The 19,325-nt window shown below is 42.6% G+C and overlaps 1 protein-coding gene and 1 pseudogene across 2 annotated transcripts in view; both read left to right on the forward strand.

The window, feature by feature from the left end:
* Positions 1–19,166, forward strand: part of ENTPD4 (ectonucleoside triphosphate diphosphohydrolase 4) — a 34,386-nt gene extending 15,220 nt beyond the window's left edge. The window contains exons 6-13 of one of the 2 annotated variants that reach the window (XM_027599540.2): positions 127–230; positions 7,427–7,486; positions 7,961–8,115; positions 9,987–10,153; positions 13,603–13,927; positions 15,707–15,792; positions 16,737–16,898; positions 18,797–19,166. In XM_027599540.2, the coding sequence (XP_027455341.1) occupies positions 127–230; positions 7,427–7,486; positions 7,961–8,115; positions 9,987–10,153; positions 13,603–13,927; positions 15,707–15,792; positions 16,737–16,898; positions 18,797–19,025 (1,288 nt within the window). In that variant the 3' untranslated portion in view covers positions 19,026–19,166. The remainder of the gene's footprint in view (positions 1–126; positions 231–7,426; positions 7,487–7,960; positions 8,116–9,986; positions 10,154–13,602; positions 13,928–15,706; positions 15,793–16,736; positions 16,899–18,796) is intronic. The other variant, XM_027599541.2, reaches the window with a different exon arrangement.
* On the forward strand, positions 10,722–11,131 carry LOC113925044 (annotated as a pseudogene).
* Positions 19,167–19,325: the final 159 nt, after the last annotated feature.

Below are 19,325 nucleotides of genomic sequence, written 5' to 3' on the forward strand. Positions count from 1 at the left end.
TACTGTTTTTGTACAGGATATACCAGAGCCATAGTTTTTGTTTTGTTTTCTTTTGCTTTTTCCTCTTTTTAAAACAGAAAAATGTAGGCTCCATTTTGATGTGTCAATTTTGGGGTTGTCTTCCAGCCAGCAGAAAGCCATCCTGGAGGACCTCCTGACTGATATCCCTGTGCACTTTGACTTTCTGTTTTCTGACTCTCATGCAGAAGTCATTTCAGGGAAACAAGAAGGTTGGTATATTGGTCTTCAACTTGAAATTTGGGAAGTTACTCCTTTAAATCCTCCCCGTTTTTCCCAGTGTACGCTTCATTAAATTACTTTTACTCTCTTAAAATTTAGGAAATCATAGCCTTGAAATATTATTTTTAAATGGCAAAATTAGTTTCTTATATGACTGGTCTTTATTATCCAAACATTAAGCCATTTAAAAAATAGCTTAGTTTGTCTTTACACATCCAGGAAACATACATTGGATTCATTTTGATAGAAAAGGTTTGTGTTCCTTGCCTAAGGTATACAGCTTTTTGTAATATGATAATTGCTGCGTTATTGGAGCTTTCTGTTGATTTATTTGCTACAAAGGGGAAATTATTCTTGACTTTGATACACTGGGAAAATATTAGTTCTGTTGTCATGTAAATGATTCTACTTGAGAATGAAGTGACAAGTCAGTGAAATATTATTTGGGGAAGAGTTTGCCGGAAATAGAGACCAAAGCATTTATTTCAAGATCATCTGTCATTTCAGCAAATACCTCCTCCGTCAGAGGCACTGTAGAAAATACAAGCTGGGTGAAATTCAGATACTGCCATTGAGCTGTTTACAGACAAGTGAGGTACACAGTTAGCTGCCATATGAGGTAGAGTCTTAGGTGCCATAAGGAAGGTTAGGAAAAAGTACTATGGGAGTTTGAAAAAGGGAGATTTTTTTTTTTTTCCTTGCTAGGGGCATCATGGAGCAAGTGACGATTTAAACTGTGCCCCCAGGGATAGCTAGTTATAAGCATGTTGGAGCATGGTAAGGGTAGGGCTCTGAGAGAGAGATAGGAAGTACATTCCAAGCAGAAGAAATGATTTGAGGCAGCATAGGTTAGAAAAGCTTGCACTGTGGACAGGGGAACAAAAATAGTTGGAGTGGCTTATGGCCCTTTTGAAAGGTGGTAGTAATACAAAAAGTTGCCCAGGTCTTGGTGATGTCAGTGTCATGGCAACGTGAGTTGCTCCTTTTTTCTCTCCCTTTTGATTTAAAACTAATCAGACTTCCATAACCCAGAAAAAGCAGCTCTGCATAGGACACCCAACAGATCCATCCATCTGAATATGGGTGGCTTGAACCTCAGAGGAGGCCATGGAGCCAGGCAAGTGTCAGCAGGCGCAGCAGTGGACCAACACAATTTTTCTAGCAGAGGAGGTGGAGGGTGAAGGTGGTGAGTTAGGGGTTTACCCGACAACACGTGCCAGCGATCTCTCTGAGCAGAGATTGCAGTGACTGAGAGGAGGGAAAGGAAAAGGAGGAAGGCACAGAGAATGTGTTTCCCGCTGTCTGCCCCAGGATTCTGGCAAGAGGATCACCCATGGACCTCTGAGATCCCCACCCCCACTTGCAGATCCCCTACCAGGCTATGGGCACATTCAAAGCCCCAAGTACTAAGCACACACTTCCACCAACTCTGCGGTCACCTTTTTTTTTTTAAATTACCAACTGTTGAACTGTTAGGATCAAAGTAAAAAAAGCCTTACCTAAATAAGAAAGGTGTCCACAACTTGAAATGCAGCAGAAAGAGCACTTTTTATCAAACACTGAAAAATCATGTTAATATGGTATCACAAAAAGAACATGGCAGTTTTCCCAGTAATTGAGCCCAAAGACATGGAATATTTAAATCTAACTGATAAAGAATTTAAAATACTATTATAAAGAAATTCAGTGAGCTCTAAAGAAAACTCAGGAATAAAATGAATGAACAGAAGGAGTACTTTACCAAAGAGATTAAACTTCTAAAAAACCAAACATTCTGGAGCTGAAGAATTCAATACATGAGATGAAGAATGCACTAGAATGCATTGGAAATAGAGCAGATGGAAGCGAGAATAAGCAAGCTTGAGGATGGGAGTATAGAAATGGTTCCCTTAAAAGGAGGAGCAAGACCTAAGATTTTTAAAAAGTGAAGAAACCCTATGAGAACTATCAGACTCCATGAGAAGAACCAACGTAAGATTAGAGGGTATCCCAGGAGAAGAGAGCGTATTTAAAGAGGTAATAGAGAACTTCCCAAACCCAGGGAAGGAACTGGATACACAAGTCTATGAGGCTAATAGACCACCTTATTTATCTCAGTGCAAAAAGACCTTCTCCAAGACACACCAGATTAAAACTGTCAAAAGTCAGTGATAAATTATTCTGAAGGAGACTAGGGAGAAAAAAAGACAGTAACCTACAAAAGAAGTCCCGTCAGAGTATCAGCAGATTTCTCAGCGGAAACTCTGCAGGCCAGGAGAGAGTGGAATGACACGTTAAAGTATTGAAAAATACAAACTGCCAGCTGGGAATACTCTATCTGACAAAGTTATCCTTTGGATATAAAGGCGAAATAAAGGCTTTCCCAGACAAACAGAAGTTAAGGGAGTTCACCACCCAGACAACTTAAAAGAAATGTTGAAAGGAGCTTTTCAAGCTGAAATGAAAAGAGGAAGGTACACCAAAGTCTGATTAAGGTGATAAATAGAAAAACTAACTTTTTTAGAATAATATATTAAACAAGGAAAAAGGTTAAAAGAAAACATTAAAAGTAACCATAGCTACTATAACTTGGTCACAACATCACAGCATAAAAAGATAATTTGTGACATCAAAAATATAAAAGGGGAAGAATAAAAGGTTGGAAACTTTATAGGCGAACAAAAATAAATTGCTACCCGTAGAAAAAAGACTGTTCTACCTACGAGATGTTTTATGTAAACCTCATGGTAACCACAAAGCAAACATCAGAACAGAGAGACACAAAACATAAAAAAAGGGGAGACTAAACAAACTGCAAACTTTTTTAAAAAATTTTATTATGTTATGTTAGTCACCGTACAATACATCATTAGTTTTTGATGTGATCCACGATTCATTGTTTTCGTATAACACCCAGTGCTCCATGCAGTACGTGCCCTCCTTAATACCCATCACCGGGCTAACCAATCCCCCCACCCCCCTCCCCTCTAAAACCCTGTTTGTTTCTCAGAGTCCATAGTCTCTCATGGTTCATCTCTCCTTCCGATTCCCCCCCTTCATTTTCCCCTTCCTTCTCCTAATGTCCTCCATGCTATTCCTTATGTGCCACAAATAAGTGAAACCATATGATAATTGACTTTCTCTGCTGGACTTATTTCACTTAGCATAATCCCCTCCAGTCCCATCCATATTGATGTAAAAGTTGGGTATTCATCCTTTCTGATGGCTGAGTAATATCCTATTGCATACATGGACCACATCTTCTTTATCCATTTATCTGTTGAAGGGCATCTCGGCTCTCTCCACAGTTTGGCTATTGCGGACATTGCTGCTATGAACATTGGGGTGCATATGGCCCTTCTTTTCACTACATCTGTGTCTTTGGGGCAAATACCCAGGAGTGCAATTGCTGGGTCATAGGGTAGCTCTATTTTTAAATTTTTGAGGAACCTCCACACTGTTTTCCAAAGTGGCTGTACCAAGTTGCATTCCCACCAACAGTGTAAGAGGGTTCCCCTTTCTCCACAACCTCTCCAACATTTGTTCCTTTCCCTGTCAATTTTTGCCATTCTAACTGGTGTAAGGTGGTATCTCAATGTGGTTTTAATTTGAATTTCCCTGATGGCTAATGAGGATGAACATTTTTTCATGTGTCTGTTAGCCATTTGTATGTCGTCTTCAGAGAAGTGTCTTTTCATATCTTCTGCCCATTTTTTGACTGGATTATTTGTTTTTTGTGTGTTGAGTTTGAGAAGTTCTTTATAGATCTTGGATACCAGCCCTTTATCTGTAGTGTCATTTGCAAATATCTTCTCCCATTCTGTGGGTTGCCTCTTTGTTTTGTTGACTGTTTCCTTTGCTGTGCAGAAGCTCTTTATCTTGATGAAGTCCCAAAAGTTCATTTTTGCTTTTGTTTCACTAGCTTTTGGAGATGTATCTTGAAAGAAGTTGCTGTGGGCAATGTCAAAGAGGTTACTGCCTATGTTCTCCTCTAGGATTTTGATGGATTCCTGTCTCAGATTGAGGTCTTTCATCCACTTTGAGTTTATCTTTGTGTATGGTATTAGAGAATGGTCCAGTTTCATTCTTCTGCATGTGGCTGTCCAATTTTCCCAGCACCATTTATTGAAGAGACTGTCTTTTTTCCATTGCATGTTTTTTCCTGCTTTGTCAAAGATTATTTGACCATAGAGTTGAGGGTCCATATCTGGGTTCTCTGTTCTGTTCCATTGGTCTATATGTCTGTTTTTGTGCCAGTACCATGCTGTCTTGGTAATCACAGCTTTGTAATACAGCTTGAAATTGGGCAACGTGATGCCCCCAGCTTTGTTTTTCTTTTTCAACATTTCCTTGGCGATTCGGGGTCTTTTCTGATTCCATACAAATTTTAGGATTGTTTGTTCCAGCACTTTGAAAAATGTCATTGGAATTTTGATCAGGATGGCTTTGAAGGTATAGATTGCTCTGGGTAGCATAGACATTTTAACAATGTTTATTCTTCCGATCTATGAGCATGGAATGTTTTTCCATCTTTTTGTGTCTTCTTCATTTTCTTTCATGAGTGTTCTGTAGTTCCTAGAGTATAGATCCTTTACCTCTTTGGTTAGGTTTATTCTGAGGTATCTTATGGTTTTTAGTGCTATTGTAAATGGAATCGTTTCTCTAATTTCTCTTTCTACAGTTGTGTTGTTAAAGAAAGCCACTGATTTCTGTGTGTTGATTTTGTATCCTGCCACATTACTGAATTGCTGTATGAGTTCCAGTAATTTGGGGGTGGAGTCTTTTGGGTTTTCCACATAAAGTATCATGTCATCTGCAAAAAGAGAGAGTTTGACTTCTTCTTTGTCAATTTGAATACCTTTTATTTCTTTTTGTTGTCTGATTGCTGTTGCTAGGACTTCTAGTACTATGTTGAACAATAGTGGCGAGAGTGGGCATCCTTGACGTGTTCCTGATCTTAAGGGAAAGGCTCTCAGCTTTTCCCCATTGAGAATGATATTCGCTGTGGGTTTTTCATAGATGGATTTTATGAACTTGAGGAATGTTCCCTCTATCCCTATACTCTGAAGAGTTTTAATCAGGAAAGGATGTTGTATTTTGTCAAATGCTTTTTCTGTATCAATGAGAGGACCATATGGTTCTCTCTCCTCTTATTAATGTGTTCTATCACATTGATTGATTTGCGAATGTTGAACCACCCTTGCATCCCAGGGATAAATCCCACTTGGTCGTGGTGGATGATCCTTCTAATGTATTGTTGGATCCTATTAGCTAGGATTTTGTTGAGGATTTTGGAATCCATATTCATCAGGGATATCGGTCTGAAATTCTCCTTTTTGATGGGGTCTTTGCCTGGTTTAGGGATTAAGGTGATGCTGGCCTCATAGAGGGTTTGGAAGTTTTCCTTCTGTTTCTATTTTTTGAAACAGCTTCAGTAGAATAGGTATTATTTCTTCTTTGAATGTTTGGTAGAATTCCCCAGGGAATCCATCAGGCCCTGGACTCTTGCGCGCCTGGGTGGCTCAGTCGTTAAGCGTCTGCCTTCGGCTCAGGTCATGATCCCAGAGTCCTGGGATCGAGCCCCGCATCGGGCTCCTGCTCAGCGGGAAGCCTGCGTCTCCCTCTCTCACTCCCTCTGCTTGTGTTCCCTCTTTCACTGAGTCTCTCTCTGTCAAATAAATAAAATCTTAAAAAAACAAAACAAAACCTTGGACTCTTGTTTTTTGGGAGGTTTTTGATCACTGCTTCAATCTCGTTACTGGTTATTGGCCTATTCAGGTTGTCAATTTCTTCCTGTTTCAGTCTTGGCAGCTTATAGGTTTCCAGGAAGGCCTCCATTTCATCCAGATTGCTCAGTTTATTGGCATATAGTTGTTGATAATAATTTCTAATAATTGTTTCTATTTCCTTGGTGTTAGTCGTGATCTCTCCCCTTTCATTCATAATTTTATTAATTTGGGTCCTTTTCTTTTGGATAAGTCTGGCCAGTCGTTTATCGATCTTATTAATTCTTTCAAAGAACCAACTTCTAGTTTCGTTGATCTGATCTACTGTGTTTCTGGTTTCTAATTCATTGATCTCTGCTCTAATTTTAATTATTTCTCTTCTAATGCGTGGCTTAGGTATAGTTTGTTGCTTTTTCTCTAGTTCTTTAAGGTGTAGAGTTAGTTGGTGAATACGGGATTTTTCTATTTTTTTGAGTGATGCTTGCGTTCCTGTGTATTTCCCCCTTAGGACTGCCTTTGCAGTATCCCATAGGTTTTGGACCAATGTGTTTTCGTTCTCTTGATTTCCATGAATTGTTTAAGTTCTTCTTTGATTTCCTGACCCAAACATTCTTGAGCAGAGTGGTCTTTAGCTTCCAAGTGTTTGAATTTCTGCCAAATTTTTTCTTGTGATTGAGCTCCAGTTTTAAAGCATTGTGGTCTGAGAATATGCAGGTAATAATCTCAGTCTTTTGGTATCAGTTGAGACCTGATTTGTGACCCAGTATGTGGTCTATTCTGGAGAAAGTTCCATATGTGCTTGAGAAGAATGAGCATTCTGTTGTTTTAGGGTGGAATGTTCTGTATATATCTATGAGGTTCATCTGGTCCAGTGTATCATTCAAAGCTCTTGTTTCCTTGTTGATTTTCGGCTTAGATGATCTGTCCATTGCTGAGAGTGGAGTATTGAGGTCTCCTACAATTAACGTATTGTTATCAATATGACTCTTTATTTTGGTTAACAGTTGGCTTATGTAGATGGCTGCTCGCATGTTGGGGGCATAGATATTTTCAATTGTTAGATCTTCTTGTTGGATAGACCCTTTAAGAATGATATAGTGTCCTTCTGTGTCTCTAATTACAGACTTTAGTTTAAACCTGTGAAAAAAACAGAATAAAATGGTGGTTACTAGGGAATGGTTTAACTTCATAAAGTAAAAATTCCATTATTTCAAAACAGTTTCAAATGGAAGCTGGCACTGAGGGAATTCTATTTTTACCTATGTAAGTGATAGGAAACTATAAATTTTAAAGTTGAGAGTTCTTGGAAAGCCTCTAGGAAAATACACATCAGTAGGGATGCTTTATTTCAGATAATGTGTTCACAGGTTGTCAGGGAGTAAAGTAAACGAGTTGTTTGCCCTAACTGCATCGATAAGAGTTGTACAAAGTATCTTAAAACTTTATCCTTCTTATCTCCCCCCCCCATAAAATGTCTATAGGTGTGTATGCTTGGATTGGCATTAATTTTGTCCTTGGACGATTCGAGCATATTGAGGATGGTAAGTATCATGTTTCCAACCAATGTGTCTGACTAGAAATGATGGCTGGTCTGTCTAATCCCAAAGGATAAAAAAGGAGCTAAGTTTTGTTTTTTAAAGATTTTATTTATTTATTTGAGATAGAGAGCATGATCGAGGGGCAGAGGGAGAGGAAGAAGCAGGCTCCCTGCCGAGCAGGGAGCCCGATTTGGGACTCGATCCCAGGACCCTGGGATCATGACCTGAGCTGAAGGCACATGCTTTACCGACTGAGCCACCCAGGTGCCCCAGGAGCTGAGTTTTGTGACACAGCTAAGCGTGTAGGAGTAGAGAGAGGAGCTGCTCTTTCCCACTATGAACTTGGCTTTAGGTGGGAGGAGTAGGCTGAGTTTGCCCAGGTGGGCTTGAAAGTACCATGAAGACAAGAGGACTCGTCAGAAGATCCCCATTCTCCGGATTGATTCTGTTCCGATGGATGTTTCTTGTTCTTTGCAGATGAGGATGCAGTTGTGGAGGTTAACATTCCTGGTAGTGAAAGCAGGGAAGCTATTCTCCGTAAAAGGACAGCCGGTATTCTGGACATGGGAGGCGTGTCAACTCAGATAGCATACGAAGTTCCCAAAACTGTAAGCTTTGCCTCCTCACAGCAGGTTACTATCCGTACAAATTTTCTTCCTTTTGGTTTGGTTTTCCTTTAACATGTCTCCATCATTTTTGTTTTGTTTTCTGAGTCTGAACACATCTTTACTATGCTTGCTGAGGCCCTACCTTCCCAACCCAGGAGAACGGAGTCAGGAGGAAGCCACGCAAACCTCCGCTAAGCCGTTTGTGTTTGTTCATTGAAGTCAGCTGGTTTGTTTTCTAAACTGGGAGTTTTTGTTTGGTATAAATTTTAGTCACATGCTTGAATTTTTGTTTGTGTTTTCTCTTCAGTTCTTTTTCAACAGATACTTTAAGACTTAATGTAATGGCATCATATTTCTTTTAAGTTATAGCTGGGGAATGTACTGGGGTTTCTTTTAAGGCTTAGACAGCTTTTGACTTTTCTAGAAAGGATTGGGGTTTGTATGCACTGCTTGCACATTTCTGAACTTAGGGTTTCTTGTTTTCTCCCATGCCCCTCAGGGCTCGCAGTCACTGCCTGGAGTTTCCCAGTAGACCAGGCAGCCTTGTATAGAGAGCACCAGAAAGGTTTCCACATGTGTTCCTGAACTGCTACATGTCTTCACGACTCTGTTTCCACTCAGCTGTAAATTACTACCAAAGCCTGGTGTCCTACACTTTCCCCTAGCATGGGGTAGTGGTTAAAAAAGTCTGGGCTCCATCATCACGCTGGCCTCACTAGATGTGTGACCTTAAGCACATCGCTTAATGTCTTTGAGCTGTAGGTTCTTCATCTATAAATGTGAATGCAAGCACCCCTCACACAGGGTTTTTATAAAGCTGAAATGAGGTAGTGCATATAATATATCCGATGTACTGCCAGCCACCTCGTGTTCGCTTACTAAATGTTATTGGTATATTTATTAAGCTCTTTACAAAAATGCTTTGTAAATTCAAATATTACGATCTGTGTGTTCTGCTTCTCATCCAGGCATGCCTCTAGAAACTATTACACTCTTTATTAAAAGTCATATTTCCCCCCCCAAGACAAAGTAAAAAAATACATAGAAAGTGAGTTTGGAAAAATACTGAAAAAGCAGGGTTAAAACTTTTCCATGGGTGCATCATCCAAAAAAAAATCATTGTTAGCATTTTGGTGTGTTTCTTTTCATTCATTTTTCTGTCTTTATGGTTTTTTTTCAAATATAGTTATTATATCTTACCATTTATACAATTTTGTGTCCCTTGTTTAACAGTGCGTAAGCATGTTCCTCCATAAACTGTTGATTACCATAATTAACTAAACCCTCCTTGGAATTGTAGATTTTTTTTTATCTTTTAAAACAATTTTTTTTAAGATTTTATTTATTTATTAGAGAGCAGGAGTGGTGGGGAGGGGCAGATGGAGAGTTTCTGAGAAGCAGACCCCATGCTGAACAGGCAGCCCGATGTAGGGCTTGATCCCAAGACCCTGAAATCATGACCTGAGCCAAAGGTAGATGCCTAACTGACTGAGCCACCCTGGCGCCCCAGAGTTGTAGATTTAGATGACACTCAGTTTTTTCTCTCACAGAACACAGAGGTCATCTTTGTATGTAGAGACTTTTCGATGTTTAGAATTACTTCTAAAGCATAGGCTTCCATAAGTAGGTTGACTAGATCAGAGGATATGAACTATGTTGCTAACTTCCCTTTACAAAAAGCAACAGTATCACAGATGTGCAGCCTCTCTGGATTCTCTTAAGTCAGAATTGTCATATTGAAATCTGAGGGACGCTTAGAGGGGTCCTTGGGAAATGCAGAAGCAGAAATTTTTGCTGCTTTTAGATGAGAATCTTTTTAGATCCTTCTTTTTCACAGGAGGTAATTTTTTTTGTATTGCTTAAAATATTAAAGCTTTTTATCCTTGCATGTGCAGGAAGAAGTAGCTAAGAACTTGTTAGCTGAATTTAACTTGGGATGTGATGTTCACCAGACTGAGCATGTGTACCGAGTCTATGTGGCCACATTTCTTGGGTTTGGTGGCAATGCTGCTCGACAGAGATATGAAGACCGAATATTTGCCAGCACAGTTCAAAAGAACAGGTAAAGCACCTTCCACTTCTCAGGATTCACTTTCAAACCTGGGTCTCTCCTCATAGAAAACATATGGAGGCAAAGCAGGGAGACCTCAAGCAGCAGAAGTCTATCAGCACCGTCAGTTTTGACTCCCCTGCCAGCTGAGAAATGAAAGGACAGCAGGATCCCTACCTTTGGCCCTGAATCCTTCGAGGCTCTGAAGGAAGAGCTCTCTCTCAGACCCACACCTCCCTGGATTAGAAATTTCGCTATTAATGTTTTGAAATAGTTTTAAGCCCCAGGTAGTGTATTTCACATTGCAAAGTCCTTGGGAAGCTCAGCACCTGGGCCACTGCAGATGTCCTGGAGGCCTGCAGTAAGTGATGATCAAATTGTCTTTGACGATGGAAGTGATTTATGTGATGTTCTGGTGTGTTCATTTAGTGGATAAGACCAGCCTGTACAGTCATTTAGTGGATAAGACCATAGAGAAAGAAGTCATTCAGGAAAAAGAAGTGATCTAGAAGTCTAAGTTAGTGATCTTAAGCATTTTTTGCAGTGAAACTTTTAAAAATGAGTTTATGGGGTGCCCCAAATGGCGACCAGCCACTACCAGCATTTCCTTAAGTTCTGTGAGGACTGCCAATGGATGAGAGCAAACAGGGCTGGGACTTGGGCACTTAATCCTGCAGCAGCAGGTAACACAGGCCTTTCAGGAGGGAGAGAATACTCAGATTCCAGAGCCTGAGGCCTGTGGTTAGATGTATGAGAGCTTAGCCAATTCCATTCAAACTATTACAAACACAAGTACCCTCATCCCAGTGACGCGAGCTTCAGCGGCCTGTCCATGGACGAGTACAAGCTGATCCTGTCCACAGACACTTTGGAAGAGTTAAGGAAATGAATAAAGGCATATGGAAGACACTGCAGGAGAAGTTTGCCCCCAGGAATCCCAAAGAGAAGCAGAAGGCCTGGGCTCGGTCCTTATCTCACCCATGCACCTAAGCGTGGAGTCTTGTACCTTGCCATCATAAATAAAACTGCCCTGATTTACAAAAAAAAAGAAAAACAAAAAACTGAGTTTATAAAAAATTTTGCTATAAAAAATATATAAAACAAAAGCAGCACTTTAATTTTTTTTTAAGATCTTATTTATTTATTTGTCAGAGAGAGAGCACAAGCAGGGGGAGTGGCAGGCAAAGGCAGAGGGAGATGCAGACTCCCCACCGAGCAAGGAGCCTGACACAGGACTCAATCCAGGACCCTGGGATCATGACCTGAGCCAAAGGCAGACACTTAACGGACTGAGCCACCCAGGCAACACTCTAATCAGTTTAAATTTATAAGTTTAAGTATATAGCAATTTTATATTTGAAATTGGTCCATAAGAAAAGCAAAGCTGTTTGGATGAATAAAAATATCTGAAATCTGGGGTTTTATAAAATATCCTATTAATTACTGTGTTTAGTTTAGTTTTTTTTTTTTTTGATAACCAGTTTTGAGGGAAAAAAATCCCAATTCGTAGAGATAAATGGTAGTATGTTCCTTGATCAGTTTAATCTTGATAAACCTGTGGAGGCCTGAACTTTAAGAAAGACCAAGTCAGAGCCATTCAGTACCACATTTTCCAGAAATTCACAGATGTGAATAGGAAGAGCAATAAAAAACTTGTTCTTTTTCTGCTCCAGACATTAATTGAATGGCGTTAGTTAAGAGATTGGTTAGTCCCATCGTTTCTTTTAAATGTATATATTATAGTACGTTTTGTTATAATAATTTTTTATAATAGTCTTAAATAGAAATATTTTATAAGTGATGTTTGAATTAGAACTTTGGAGAAACACCTGCAATGCTAATTTTTACTAATTGGTTTTAATGTCAAGAAACTTGCATGACAGTTCAGTGGTCCTTCTTAATTTAGATGTAGGGCAACTAAAAACAGTAGTGTTGAAGTACATTTGACTAGTCTTGGACTTTTTTTTTTTAAGATATTACTTATGTATTTATTTTAGAGAGAGCGAGTGTGTGTGAGCCAGGGGAGGGGCAGAGGGAGAGAATCTCAAGCAGACTCTCCAGAGTGTGGAGCCTGATGTGGGGCTCGATCTCACAACCCTGAGATCATGACCTGAACTGAAACGAGGAGTCGGACACTTAACTGAGCCACTTAGGTGCCCCATCTTGGACTTTTGTAATAATTATAAACAGTCGTCATTTTATACATATGTCATGAATTGAGCCTTGAAATGCATAGTTATCTCTTTGCCATCAGTAGCAACTGAGTTTTCAAAATAAGACATTTTTAATTAATGGCAAAGACCTTAATTTATTACATTCAAGTGCATGTTGAGTTGCCCTGATCTTCAGAATAGACAACTTGTCAGTTGAGTGACTGATAGTAATATTTAAACACCTTTTAGGCCCATGTGATGTCACGGTATCAAACACTAACATAGACGCCATTGTTGTGAGCTCTTTTCTGTTCCTCAGTTGCTTAGCGGTGAGAAGTGGTGAGTACATACAGTGGGATGACAGGTCTTAGTGCAGGGACATTTCATCAGGAAGTCAGTTGTAAGCACAGTGCATTTCAGTGGACAGTTAAGATTTCTTTTCCATGGGACTTCTCAGAACCTTGTATTACAATAGAAACTCTCTTACCTGCAGCAGTCGGGATCAAGAGTTGATTTTTAAAAATCAGGTAAAACAGAGAATCAAAAATAGAATGAAACAGCAGGTTTATTTTGTTTTAACTTAAGTATTCATGTGCCAGTCTTTTGCTCTGGATTGAGGTCTTTTCTCAGGCTACACCCGTCATAGCTCTGGCACGCACTGCACCTGCTCATCTCAGTGTCATTCTGGCTTCTTTAAAGACTACCAAGGGCTTAACAGACATCTGTGAAGCAATTTGATACCAGTTCTTCTTGATTTTCCCCATTTTTTTAAACCTTGCTAATACTGAATTTGACAGCAGTTTTCAAGCAAGCACCTTGCCTTTATTTAAGGCTTGGAGCCTGGCTTAGATGGGGCCAGTGACTTCTTTCCGCGGTCACATTTCATCTCTGTATACTGAAACCCACAGGCTCTAGTGGCAGAACAGGATTGGAAATGACACAGCTGGTGGGCATTCACCTTCAGTGAACTTGAAACCGAGAGGAGCGTAGGAACCACAGATGCTCGGGCTGAGAGCACCAGGCCACATTCCAGGGTACGGAAAGCACTGGTCATCCGACAGGGTAGCTGTCTCACTGGACCCTGTTTCAGTGTCTGCCCTACACACATGTGGATGGATGGTGAATCTCCAGGAGGGGCCCAAGAGCCTGTTTCCCTAACCTTATGATCCCAGAACCCTTCTTCATTCCCACAGAACACCTCACAGAGCTCATGGTCCACAGAATGTCTTAAGAAACACTGACTTGTAGCTGCTTCTTCAAAACATGGTTTTCTGTCAGTCTCAAATCAAGTTTCTCTTTGTCCTGTAGGCTTTTGGGGAAACAGACCGGTCTGGCTCCTGATACGCCATACCTGGACCCCTGCTTACCCCTAGACATTAAAGATGAAATCCAGCAAAATGGACAGACCATGTACCTCCGGGGAACAGGAGACTTTGACCTGTGTCGAGAGACCATCCAGCCTTTCATGAATAAAACAAATGAGACACAGACCTCCCTCAATGGCATCTACCAGCCCCCAATTCACTTCCAGAACAGCGAATTCTATGGCTTTTCAGAGTTCTACTATTGCACTGAAGATGTGTTACGAATGGGGGGGGATTACAATGCTGCTACTTTTACTAAAGCTGCAAAGGTAACCTTCAAAGAAACCCTCTTCCCCCGCATGCTTTTGAGAGACTGGTGTAGACAGTGGCAGCTTATGTCCGTCCTGCACATCGAGAGGCCCGGGTCAAGAGATGGGGAAGGTGGAGGATGGAAGGGTGTGGTGCAGCATGTTGGGGATCCTGTTCCCTTGGTTGAGCAAGAGACGTAGTCCCAGCAGGAGTCAGAAGTCCACGGTGAGCGGACCTCGGCCCACCACTCCATGAACCGCTCTGATCACAAGTGGCTTCCAGATGACAGACTCGTATACTTCTGGGTAATAATGTAGCCATGATCTGGTCACACTCCTGGCAGCCTTCCTGTCCCTTAGCTGCCAGGACCCCTGTTCTCTTGTTGGCCCCTGCCTTTCTGAGGGTTGCTTAGGCTCTTTCAAGGGTTCCCCACCTTTATACCCTTTAACCCTGGGTGATCCCCAACAGCCATCTTTGGCCCTTGGACCTTCAGGCTCTTAGACAGTCTCACCCTTGCTCACGGGTTGCTGCTACTGCTTGTCAAGAAAAGGGTCCAGTCCTGACCCCTGCCTATGAGATTTCATGTCCCAAAACAAACCCACCTTTTTCCCTTTGTTCCCCTCGTTCTGTGATGTTGTCTGGGTTAATGGCATCCCCGACCATCTAGTCCACCTCCCAAAACTCAGGAGTTCTAGACTTCTCCCCGCCATTCATTCCCACCTCGCTGCACATGCCCTATAATCAGTCAACAAGCACATTACTTGATGCATGACCATTTCTCAAAGCCCTCCCTACTTTCCGTCCTGCTCTCAGTGCCCTAGTGAGGCCTGTGGCTGTCACCTGTAGGAGCCTCCCAGTTGGTCTTCTTGCCTCTGGTCTCCCTCCATCGTCTACTCCCCACGCCACTCGCAGAGAGTTCTGTCCAAGACACAAGTGCAGTCCCCTCTCCTTTTTATAGTCTTCAGCGGCTTCCTTTTGTACCAGGATAAATTGCAAGTGCTTCCACATGTCATCCCCACCCAGGAGCGTCCCCTCCCCACCCAGCACGCACGCCCTCACTCTCATCACTGCGGACTTCATTTCCCTAACATCCAGCCTACTTCCCTCCTTGTTCACAGTGTTTCCTCTGCCCTCAATGCCTGTCCACACCTCTCACCCCAGACTGAGTGCTGTTCTGTGTTCCCTGCTGCACATTTCACCATCTCTCAGAGCCTCAGTTTCTTCGTCCTTGAAATAGAGGTTGGAATCCTAGCCATGCCAAGGAATGGCTTTAAGTATTCTGTTCAGAAAAGGCACTTCGTGCTCAATAAATGTTAGCTATTAATATTATTACAAATAACTTCAGGAAAAGATGGCACCTCTTGCCCTTCTCTGAAAGACAGGCCTTTTGTAGTCATGTTGGTGTTCCCAGGGCCTTGCACTGTGGAGCCACAGACCTAGGTACCCCCTCGGACCTAGCTGAAGTACCACTTCACTTTTCCGAAAGTTTCTGCCTGTCACAGGCAGTCACGCAGGGGGAAACGTAAGCAGCTTTGAAGAGGTTGGTTGTGGGCAGTGAAATTCTCTGTAACAATAACTTTGGCAGCATTTTAAGACAGAACAAGCACTGTCTTTGCTAATCAGTGAGTATTTGCTGGAAGCTTGTGCATCCTGTCTTCACGTTACACATAGACGTTAAGCTTGTGTTGCCTAATCGGAAGGATCTGTTTGTTAGGAATATGAATTTAGTCAACCGTTTGTAAAATGAAGAAACCGTTAAACCTTAACCAATGATTTCTTTGGGGTGAAATTTCTTCTAGGATTATTGTGCAACAAAGTGGTCAATCTTGCGGGAACGCTTTGACCGAGGACTCTACGCCTCCCATGCCGACCTCCACAGGCTAAAGTAAGCAGTGGGTGGCTGAGCCCATGCGGTTTCACAGAACCGTGCATCAGTGTTGGCACCTGGCTTGCCACACCCTGGCCCCGACCTGCTTTCACATCCTCATCGATCACTGTTTCTCCTCCTCTATCCTGGGGCTACTTTCAGACGGGACAACAGATACTTGTGTCCAAACATAGCTGACAGTTTTTTATTCAGTTTTGCTTTTCCTTCCACCTGGAGTTCCCTTGTTCATCCCCTGCTTGTTGAAGTCCTGGCCAGACCTCAGAGTCAGGTCAGACGCTGTCCCTTTCGAGTCTCCCTCTTGCCCATTCAAGCAGACTCCATCCCTCTCTCGGTCTCCAGAGCACACATTATGTTTCCCTAGTGGCATTTATCAGATTCTGCCTTACTTCGTAATTCTTTGTTGCTTTTTTAAAATGCCGTCATTATAAGTCATTTAAGTACATGGGCTATCTTATTATTTGCTATTATATCTCATTACTAACTTAGCTCAGCACTTTGCAATAAGTAAGCCTCTGATAAATATTTACTTTGCAAAGCTTCTGATAAATATTTAGAATCATAGAATATCAAAGCTGAAAAGGACCCTTCTGCTTTCTCATTTTATAATTTAAAAAACTGAGGTCCAAAGAAGTTGGGACTTGCTCAGTATTTATCAGACAGTAAATGATGGAATGCCTGAGGAAAAAAATCTGTCACAGCAAGGTATGAAATCATACCGAGACCAAGTTTCATGCGCTAACCGATTTTGGCAGGTGAACTGTTTCGGATTATGGGACAAGGGGCACAAACCAAGTCGATCAACTGGAAGTGTATAGGGTTGTTTGGCTGCCCAAAGTGCCGGCCTCTGCACCCACCGTGGTCGTGGGGGAAGGACATCTCAGTGTATGGTTCATTTTGACAAGTAAATGAATCCCACTTACGTTTATGCTTGGTGTTCTTAGGTATCAGTGCTTCAAATCGGCCTGGATGTTCGAGGTGTTTCATAGGGGCTTTTCGTTTCCTGTCAACTATAAAAATTTAAAGACAGCCTTACAAGTTTATGACAAGGAGGTTCAGTGGACGCTCGGAGCAATCCTTTACAGGACCCGTTTTTTACCCTTAAGGTATGGCTATGGATTTGGTAACAAGAAAAACAAAATAGGCTTTTCTGCATTGTGATACAGCACGGCAGCTATGGTTTGCGGGTGTTTGGGCGTGCTGGGCGTGGACAGGACTGTAGACCACAGTTTGACTTTGGTCTTCCCCACCCATGCTTCCTTCCCACCCCACCCATCCCATCCTGTGCAGCACAAAAGCTTTTGATTAATCTCAAGCATCTTTCCCTAACCCCTGCACAGAAGGGCTGTTTCTGGTTCTTCACCTTTATGGCTTTGGACTCCTCCTCAAAATACTGTTCTTAAGGTATAAAATAAATACCATAGGGTACAGAGGAAACCCCCGTATTGAAATACATTTATCAAAATATTACAGAATAGGGGCGCCTGGGTGGCTCAGTTGGTTAAGCGACTGCCTTCAGCTCAGGTCATGATCCTGGAGTCCCGGGATCAAGTCCCACGTCGGGCTCCCTGCTCAGCAGGGAGTCTGCTTCTCTCTCTGACCCTCTTCCCTCTCGTGCTCTCTATCTCTCATTCTCTCTCTCTCAAATAAATAAAATCTTTAAAAAAAAATTATTACAGAACACAGGCCTGTGACATATTTTTGTTCACACATGAAATAACCAGTCAGGCAGCAGCGCTACTACTTGCTGTGATTTCAGTATAGGGATATGTGTCAGTATTTTGAGGCATCTGCAAACCACCACAGTGTGATATAAAAGATCTTCAAGCTTCCCCACAGTCAGTCACAAGTACTGCTGACACTGCGGTTCTTTGCTGTCCGCATTCATGGTCAGTGGGAATGCCAGTCAGAGACTGGCAAGTAAAGATGGACATTTCCCCGTTCACGTTCACAGACTGGCTGCCCGCTGTCCCCATGTAAGAACCCTGGGCCACTGATAAACAAGGAATTCGCTTCTTGGGGGTTTTTTTCCCTTCATCTAATTGAGCGTGTCCCAGTAGTGGGTATTATGGCTCACAGACAGGTGCTCTCGTTCCACATTGGCTTCTGTGTGTTAGTGAAACTGTCACTGTTCTTTTACATTTCTCTGATTTTTGTTTACCGAATGACAATGATGGTAACTGCCACAGACTTACAAATGCACTTTCATGTGTTCTCTTGTTACTACTTACAACCACCCTCTGTTAGGCCACATTAGCCTACATTTTAGAGGTGAGGAAACTGAGTCTCAGAGACTGAGATGACAGTTTTTGTCTGCAGCGCCGAGTCCTAAACCAGCTCCCTCCGGCCCATATCCTTGCACATTTTTCCCATAGCCTGCGCGCTGTTCCCATACCCTGCGCGCTCTTCCCATACCCTGCACGCTGTTCCCATATGCTGCACGCTGTTCCCATACGCTGCACGCTGTTCCCATACCCTGCACACCGTTCCCATATGCTGCACACCGTTCCCATACGCTGCACATTGTTCTCATAACCCTGCGTGCAGTTCCCATACCCTGCGTGCTGTTCCCATACCCTGTGCGCTGTTCCCATACACTGCACGCTGTTCCCATACGCTGTGCGCTGTTCCCATACCCTGCGCGCTGTTCCCGTATGCTGTGCACCGTTCCCATACGCTGCACATTGTTCCCATAACCCTGCGTGCAGTTCCCATACGCTGCACGCTGTTCCCATACGCTGCACACTGTTCCCATAGCCTGCGCGCTGTTCCCACACGCTGCACACTGTTCCCATACCCTGCGCGCAGTTCCCATACGCTGCGCGCAGTTCCCATACCCTGTGCGCAGTTCCCATACGCTGCACGCTGTTCCCATACGCTGCGCACTGTTCCCATAGCCTGCGCGCAGTTCCCATACGCTGCGCACTTTTCCACCGCGTGGCTTGCCTGATGAGTCCCGTTCTTACTTAACCTGTGGTGTTTGCTTTTGTTTCCGTGCGAGCAGAGATATCCAGCAGGAGACCTTCCGGGCCAGTCACACTCACTGGCGGGGCTTCTCCTTTGTCTACAATCACTACCTGTTCTCAGGCTGCTTCCTGGTGGTCGTGCTCTCCATCCTCCTGTACCTACTGCGGCTCCGGCGCATTCACAGGCGCACACCGCGCAGCGCTTCGACTGCCACCCTCTGGCTGGAGGAAGGCCTTCCGTCCCAGAAGATTGCCGGTACCTTGTGAACGGGAATTCGAGAGCCCGGCGAGACTTTCTGAAGGAAAAGCCATTTTTTGCCTCAGGGTTTCTCCTCTTTATTCTCATTTGGTTTTGTTTTTCCTTTCCCAATTTTTGTTCCTTGAAACAAAAACAAAATCCATTGTTTGTAAGCTCTGCTGTCCCAGAAGTACTGCGTTTAGCCGTTTTGCATATAGCTTTAAGTTGAGCAGGGAAAAGGGAAAATCACTTCATTCTTGCTGCGTAGGATGGCTACCTAAGACTGTCTGTTTTTCTTTGAGGTATGTTAAATTTTAAACAGATGCACT

This window comes from Zalophus californianus, chromosome 2 (assembly GCF_009762305.2).
Source record: "Zalophus californianus isolate mZalCal1 chromosome 2, mZalCal1.pri.v2, whole genome shotgun sequence".
Classification (NCBI taxonomy): Eukaryota; Metazoa; Chordata; class Mammalia; order Carnivora; family Otariidae; genus Zalophus; species Zalophus californianus.